At 35.5% G+C, this 8,594-nt stretch overlaps 1 protein-coding gene across 2 annotated transcripts; it reads right to left on the bottom strand.

Moving 5' to 3' along the window:
• Positions 1 to 2,095: 2,095 nt before the first annotated feature.
• Positions 2,096 to 8,457, bottom strand: zgc:171740 (uncharacterized protein LOC795694 homolog). Of its 2 annotated transcripts, none has more exons than XM_067424232.1 (6): positions 8,303 to 8,457; positions 7,041 to 7,222; positions 6,442 to 6,888; positions 4,321 to 4,531; positions 2,755 to 2,778; positions 2,096 to 2,637 (listed from the first exon to the last, which is right to left on the bottom strand). In XM_067424232.1, exons 3-6 carry the CDS (start codon positions 6,835 to 6,837, stop codon positions 2,453 to 2,455), a joined length of 816 nt encoding a protein of 271 aa, XP_067280333.1. In that variant the 5' UTR covers positions 6,838 to 6,888; positions 7,041 to 7,222; positions 8,303 to 8,457; the 3' UTR covers positions 2,096 to 2,452. The 2 variants fall into 2 exon arrangements, with proteins under 2 accessions (XP_067280333.1, XP_067280332.1); XM_067424231.1 differs by having other exon boundaries at positions 7,050 to 7,222.
• Positions 8,458 to 8,594: the final 137 nt, after the last annotated feature.

Genomic DNA, 8,594 nt, shown 5'->3' with positions numbered 1-8,594 from the left:
TAATCTTAAATTTTAAGACCGCATCACAATCTACTGATATTGCAAGGGATATAACTCCACTTGGCACATACATACAGACACGGGCACCTTTGCTATTACATAACATAAATTACATGGATTTTGACAAGAGGCTTTTACTTAACATGTAAATTACATACTGCCTATTTCTTTCTTTTGGTGAAACCTAGAGCTGCTGAAGCACAAAACGAAAGCTTCAAGCACAGCAGAACTGATCTGTCTCGAGAGCAGATATGAACACTCATCGCTCACAGAATTTTTTTCTATGTGTCTGTTCATCATCAGCTTTTTAAATATATTGTGGGGAAGGTATGGAAGTGTAAGGCCATGCGTGGATTGGATTGACTAGATATTTGCACCAAACAGAAAAACAATGACAGTGGGTTTTCGAGATCTTTTAGATTTGATCATGTTTGTTAAATATGAAAATACTAGAGCTGTCGATTAATTGCATCTAACATAAAAGCGTGTGTGTGTGTGTGTTTGGAAACATTACTATTTTTAATGTTTAAAAAAAAAAAAAAAAAGTATCTTATGCTCATCAAGCCTGTATTTATTTGATAAAAAAGCAGTAAATAATGTTTTCTATTTTAATACACTTTAAAATAATTTATTTATGTGATGCAAAGCTGAATTTCCAGCATCATTACTCCAGTCTTCAGTGTCACATGAGCCTTCAGAATGATTGATTTATGACACAGATGATTTATTATCAATGTTGGAAAATAGTCTTCAATCTTCAATTATCAATGTTGGAATCTTTTGTAAAAAAAAAAAAAAATACACTACCATTCAAGTTTGGGGTCAGTAATTAGTTTTCTTTCTTTTTTTGAAAAAAAAAAAAAGAAGAATACTTTTATTCAGCACCGGGGGAAAAAAAAAACCAGGTTCCAAAAAATATTAAGCAGCACAACAGTTTCCAACACTGATAATAAATCATCATATTAGAATGACTCCTGAAGAATCCTGTGACACTGAAGACAGGAGTAATGGCTGATGAAAGTTCAGTTTTGCATTACAGAAATAAATATTTTTAAAATAGAAAACCATTATTTTTAAATTGCAATATTTCTAAATATTTGATCAAATAAATGTACCCTTGATGAGCATAGAACATTTCTTTCAAAAACATAAAAATAGCAATGTTTCTAAACTTTTTAAATTATGTTGTGTTAGATTTAAGTTAATCGGGTTGACAACACTAGAAAATACATAAAACACAAATCTATCAAAATATAGATTATGTACAGGTTGCATATCCTGTCAAAAGTCTTATATAGTATAAGTTAAAAATAAAAATAAATAAAAAGATTGCCTTTTTTTTTAGCCAGATGTCTCATCTGTGTTTAAGAGATGGGTTAGATGCTTTAGAAGGATCTGTCATCTACATTCAGCTCAGAACAGCAAAGAATCAAAGATATGCATCCGTTTCCTCAGCCAATGGGCAAGAAAGATTTCAAACGGAAACATTCCTACATAACCACAATTATGATACATTCATAAACTTGCAATTTTAATTCAAAACATTGTACCTCCAGAAATGTGAGTATTCAAGTTTAGAACTGTACAGTTAAGTCTGACGTTTTTCACTCTGTGAAAACTTTGTATTAGGTTAACGCACTTTATCATACAACAAAATATGTAGACAGTAAATGAGCACCTTGTGACCAACACTGACTTGTTAGTATTACTAGTAATGGTGGAGAACTATCCACCGGTGTAGTAAAAAAGAAGAAGAATGTACAGAAGCAAATTTTAAGCCAGTAAAGGTCTCTCGGCAGTTTGGACAAAACTGGTTCTGCCCACGATATGAAGTCAAGACCAAAGCATGAGACAGTGGGACGGACGGTCTGTGAGTTGCACAGAGCCTGGAAAATAGCACCTACTCACTAGAAACGAGTACCGGTACTTGTACCGTGTGTAAATCTAACCAAGAGTGGAATGACCCCTGAAGCGGTCACATTATGATTTAACTGTAATAGTGAACTATTGTACAGACTTAAACACAGAAACAACATGAGAATCAGTACTCCAAATGAAATTTAAAGTCAACCATCTTATCGTGTTTTAGTAGCAGACACACTTCTTGAGGCTCTTCAGTGAAGTTATAATCATTGTCTTAACCTCTAATCAACATTCATCAACTTTTTCCTTCAAATTTAGTTTGCTTAATATTTACATACTGTAAGTGCTGCAAATGTTGAAGGATGGATTTAAAGAAAAAAGACTAATAATTACAAAATTAAAAGTGCAAAGTCAACAAATGTATAAAATTCCGAAGCCACAACATAGCACTGTTGCAATGGGGGAAAAACAAATAAGTGCATTTAATCATGTAAACATAAACAAAGCAGCAAAATGGAACTTTACCAAAGAAACCGTCGACAAAACGTTGCTTAATGTAGTGGGGAGTCTGTCTCTTTCCACCCGAATTTCACGATCTGAAGACGTGCACGGCTCGAACCACGTACTGTCGGCAGATGGGACACTCGTTCATACGTTTCCCGCATTTGCTGCACGTGACCATGTGGCCGCACTCCAGCAGCACGCAGTCAATGGGGGAGTCCATGCAGATCTTACACAGGTTCTCCTCCTGGCCGCTGGGCTCAGCAGGATCAGCTGGAAGAACGGTGAGAGATTCAACGTGTAAAAATAGTATTATCGCACAAATTCAGGAATTGTATTTTTGATATAGCATTTTAGGGCTATAATCGCCATGCTATCCATAAAACATACCTGCTTCTGTTTTTGTATTTGACACTGAAAGTTAAAAAAAAGGTGCAAGGATGTCAATTTCAGTGCATTTGATAAATAACAATAAGTAGACTACAATGGTTTAAGTTACACTATCAATAAAGTTTTGGGGGTCAATCTCATTCTCACAAAGTTCATTTATTTGATCAATGACTTTTCAATTTTAAATTTAAGATGTATTTTATTATTGTGCATTTTCAGCATCATTACTCTAGTCTTTAGTGTCACATGAGCCGTCAGAAATCATTCTGATATGCTGATTTGATCTCAAGAAACATTTCTTATTATTATCTATGTCAATATTGAAAACAGTTAATATTTTTGTGGAAAGTATAATAGATATTTTCATGATCTTTAATGAAAAGAAAGTTCATAAGAACAACATTTATTTGAAATCTTTTGTAACATTATAAATGTCACTTTTGATCAATTTAATACATCCTTTCTGAATAAAAGTAATATCTTTGAAAAAAATCAACAAAAAAATCTTACAGACCCCAAACTTCTGAAGGGTATTGTATATTATAAAATATGATGTTTTTTATGTGCCTTTAGTATACATTTATTCCAGTCATAGTTATCCATTGAAATACTCACAACAGTATATTTCTGCTTGATTGTAAAAAACAACAACAACAACTCACATGCTAAACAATAACCAATAATACATTTGAATGGATTTTTGAATACCATATATAATATAATAATACCATATATAATACCATATATAATATAAATTAATTTTATTTATATTTATATTAGGGCTGTCAATAGATATTTTTATCGTGATTAATTGCACCCATAATGTGTGATTAATCGCGATTAATCGCATGCTTATTATGAAATTAGGCAGTCGCCATTTATCTTATTAAACACATAAATTTTGTCATAATTTGCTATAACTAAAGTAACCATTACACAAAACTGTATTCTCTGCAAGCTTCAAGGATCATTGGAGACTCCAAAAGGAAACCAAATAACCAAATATAAGGAGTCCATATAATTCTATAATATAATAAATTCAAATTTGTACGCACCTAAGCACCCATGAAAAAAAAAAAAACATTACTAAAGAACCTTTACAGAATTCATCATAGTGTATAGTAGTAGTGCTTAAACTCGGGTTACATAGATAGAATGGAAATTTCCTCCTATCAGGGTTACAGGGGCAGATTCTCAGTGTGATTGATAATTCCTGACATCTATGATCGACTGCGTGACGCAAATTACTTTAATATCGCAGCTTCACGTAGGCTACTTCTGTAATTTATTTGCGTTAAATTATTTTAACGCGTTAACGACTTTTAATTAATCTCATGCGTTGACAGCCCCAATATATATATATATATATATATATATATATATATATATATATATATATATATATATATATATATATATATATATATATATATATATATATATATATATTAATTAAAACAAAACTCTTAAGATTTAAAACAGCAATCTTTGGTTACCAAGCATTAGTAGCTTTTGGCATTATGCTATACCATTTTAGTCTCAGTGCTTTCATGCAGACAGACGTACCCAGGTTGTGAAGATCTTTCTGATCATTAAAGAGGAGGGTGACCTTCTCCATGAGTTCCCATTTCTCGCAGCAGCCCTGATAGTTCACAAAGTTGCGTGCCAGAATCTCTTTCAGCTGCCGCACGCTGAGGCCTTCGATGTCCTCCACCCTGCTCAGGTCAGACAGGGAAGCTCTTCTGCTGTGCACCAGCGTCTCCTCGCTGTCTGTGGACTAAGAACACATTGACACAGCAACAGAAGACTGTGGTCAGTCCTGTATTTGAGTTGCATTCGCACACAGTTCTGTTATTTGGGGAAGTGACAACCACATTCTATAACCAAACTCACAACCACATTTGCCAAACTGGACAACTAGATGTCGATCACGTCATACAGTGCACTAGATCAGCTCTGTGCTGCACAATCGCGTGTCTACTGTGTCTTGCAGGTTTTTTCATGAGTAATTCCGGTAAGTTTAACATGACAAAGATATGAGCGGTGTCTGTGTGTTATCTGATGGTTTTAGATCTAGTCACTGTTCTGCTCATGTAAAATTCGTGTTTTTCACACGGCTCAAATGCTCCACTCTCCACCCAGACACAGTCATGCTTAAAAGTTTACATACACCTTGCAGAATCTACAAAATGTTAATTATTTTAACAAAATAAAAGGGATCATACAAAATGCAGGTTATTTTTTTATGTAATAATGTCCTGAATAAGATATTTTACATAAACGATGTTCACATATAGTCCACAAGACAAAAAAAAAATGCTGACTTTATAAAAAGTTTACACATGATCCACAACTGTTTGCTCCAACACGATCTCATGGTCATGCGTATAAAAAGTACGAGTTTGCAATCTCGTGGAATGTATACGCCAAAATTGGTTTTGGCGTGCGTATGGTACGCGGTTTTTCGTGTGCATATGATACACACTTTATGGCGTGCATATGACACGCTCTTGGGTAGGTTTAGGGTGGTGGGGTGGGGGTTTGTATGTATAATACGCCATAAAGTGCGTATCATATGCACACGAAAAACCGTGTACCATACGCACTTTTGTGATGGTTGATCATGAGTCCCTTGTTTGCCTTGAGCAGTTAAACTGCCTAATGTTCTTCAGAAAAATCCTTCAGGTCCTGCAAATTCTTCAGTTTTTATCCAGCATCTTCTGCATATTTTAACTCTTCCCAGCAGTGACTGAATGCTTTTGAGATCCATCTTTTCACATTGAGGACAACTGAGGGACTCAAACACAACTATTAAAAAAGGTTCAAACATTCACCGATGTTCCAGAAGGAAACACGATATATTAAGAGCTGGGGGGTGAATTTGAAGATCAAGGTAAATTGCACTTTATTTGTCTTCCGGGAAACATGTAAGTATCTTTTGTTGCTTCCAAAAGGCAGAACTAAATTAAAACATTCGATATTTAATGCATCATGTTTCCTTCTGAAGCGTCTGTGATTGTTTTAACCTTTTGATGGATCTCAAAATCATAGTCACTGCTGGAAAGAGTTCAGATATGAAAATGCTGGAAAACTGAAGATTTTGCAGGACCTGGAGGATTTTTCTGAAGAACATTAGGGTCAGGACAAACAGGACAGACTCTCCATCTGTCAGAATTACCATCACGAGACAAAAAAAAGTCGTGGATCATCCAGGCAACAATACACAGTATTGAGAATCATGGGTGTGCACATTTTTTTTTTTTTTTTAATAAATTCAGCTATATTTTTTGTCTTGTGGTCTATATGTGAATATCTTTTAAGCAAAATACCGTATTCAGTACAGTATTAAATAAATAAAAAATGACATGCGTTTTGTATGATCCCTCTTATTTTGTTAAAACAATTAACATTTTGCAGATTCTTCAAGGGCTAAGTAAACTTTGAGCATATATGATATTACTTTGGTCACTGGTAAGAGAGTACAGGCTTGACTTTTGTAGCACTTTCACAATGCACAGTATCAGAGACGTTACTGTAAGTTTCTGTTTGAATGAGACATTTTCGAAACTCACACCTGTAAGTAAATGAAGTTGTCAATCCCAAAGATAAAACATGATTACATCGTGACGAGACGCTAATACATTCAGAAATACATGATGACATAACGGAAATAGTTGTTTCATATACCTCTTCCTCATCCTCTTCATCGTCTTCCTCGCCCTCTTCTCCATCTCCTTCTTCTTCTTCCTCCTCCTCCTCCTCCCCCTCTTCATCCTCCTCCTCCTCTTCCTCCTCCTCGTCTTCCTCCTCCGTGAGGGGTTCAGACTCTGCAAGTGGACGGGAAGGCAGAGGAGGCACAGGCGGCTGTGAATGGGATTCGGCGCTGCCGCTGCATCTGGGAGTCTGTTGAGCCAGCACCAGCTCCACCAGCTCCTCCTTCTCTCGGCACATCTGCGTAGAGGTTTGATGCAGGTGGAGATAGTCACGGAGATCCTTCACCTTCAGCCTCATCAACTCCGCCCGCTCAAAGAAGGTGCAGTGGAGCCGCTGACAGGTGTGGCACATCCGCGGCCGGAGGTCCATCTGCACCGAGCAGCGGCTGCAAAAGTTGTTTTTGCAGTCCACGCAGACATGCTAAGAAAAGCATAAATTGCACAATATGCTATATCTAATTCGATTTAAGCATTTTTGCTGATTTCAATCCATTGTTCTCACATATTATCGGTGAGAACAATGGATTCAAATGGTTTTAACAGCAGAATTTGAGAGATTTGAGTAGACCTAACCTGATTTACCGTTCTTGCGGCGTCATGGCCTCCGCAGGCCTTGCACAAGTGTTCGGGTGGTGCTGGAAGGGGGCTGGGGCCCGAGTTTGTGTAGGCCTGGTGCCATGAGCTGCTGTTTTCTTCCACGGTGGCGGTGATGTCCACACAGAGCAAGCTATAACATAAGGTCTGCACAACCCATCCTGCTCATACAACACAGGTATTACATTAAAAAAATAGACAAAAATAAGCATATTCTAAGAATGGATTATTTATTTTGTGAGTCAGTAGGTTTGTATTTGCTATTATTTAATATTTACCTATTAAAAAAAAATCTCTGTTTGGCTCTATGATGAAGGACTAGGGGAATTGACCCTAACAATTCAACCCAACATTCAAACTGAAGTTGTATATGTTTAAAGAAACACTTCAATATCGATTAACCAACTAATAAAATAACTGCAGATTAAAACTGGACAAATATAAATTGCAGTTATAGTATTTACATTTTTTTAATTATCCTAGAACCAAGTCTGTGTAATTTCTTCTTCATATTATGATCACTTCGACCCATTCCTATATCTTATTTTAAGAAATTCTACAGGCTCTGTGATACTCTCTTTTACCTGCTGAGCATTTTTAACAAAGTTATCAATTTGTCATTATTACAGTTTTCATTCATACTTTTAATTAGCTTTTATTTTTCTATATATAAATATTTTTTCTAAAAATATATATTTTTGTATATTTTAATTATTTAAGTTTTAATAGTATAGGCTAATTCAGCTCATTTCAGTTTCTAATTTTAGATGATACATTTTTTGCATATAACATTAATATATTTCATTAAAAACTGTATTTCCCCCCAAAATTGTAATAGTCTATAAACTGTAAGCAGTGCTATTAACAGCTTTGCTTTTTTGTCTTCTTCTTCTTTTTATTTATTTTTAATAAAATAAATAACATGTTCCACATGGACTTATTAAGATCATTTAACATAAAAAGACAGTTCACTTTGGCCCTGCCCGCTATCCAGGGAATAAGTAATGGTTAAGTGTGCAATAATACTGCGATTTTCTCTATTGGGCATTATTGTAATGCAAGACATTTGCAGGCATGAAATGACCTAGGGAGCTGCCTACCATGACAACTTTGCTAGAATGGGCGCTTATGATGCCCCAAAATGCTGTCTTGGTAGTCAGCTCACTGGGTTTTGAGATACAGCCACACGACTGCATCTTGCAGAATATAATTAAGGTAACTGAATGCATTTGAAATCTTACCCAAAATATCCGGTGCAAAGTCCTATTACAGACATAATATATGTGTTTAATCAGGAACGCATAAGCGATAAAATACTATATGAATGAATACGCTTTGTAGAGAAATATAGGTGAAATCGCTCTGCAGTTCTCTCGACTAACGCAAAGAAGCATGACGTCAGAACGTGTAATCACGCGAGAAAAGCCGGCGCCTGCCTGAGTGAGGGGGTTCTTCCAGTGTTGCCAGGTCCACATCTTTCGATTATTTGTGAACTTTTTAAAGAAGTCTTTATTAAACCACTTAAAATAACAA

Source organism: Pseudorasbora parva, chromosome 18, assembly GCF_024679245.1.
Source record: "Pseudorasbora parva isolate DD20220531a chromosome 18, ASM2467924v1, whole genome shotgun sequence".
Classification (NCBI taxonomy): domain Eukaryota; kingdom Metazoa; phylum Chordata; class Actinopteri; order Cypriniformes; family Gobionidae; genus Pseudorasbora; species Pseudorasbora parva.
Note: the sequence above shows the minus strand (reverse complement) of the source record. Positions and strands in the feature narration are given on the sequence as shown.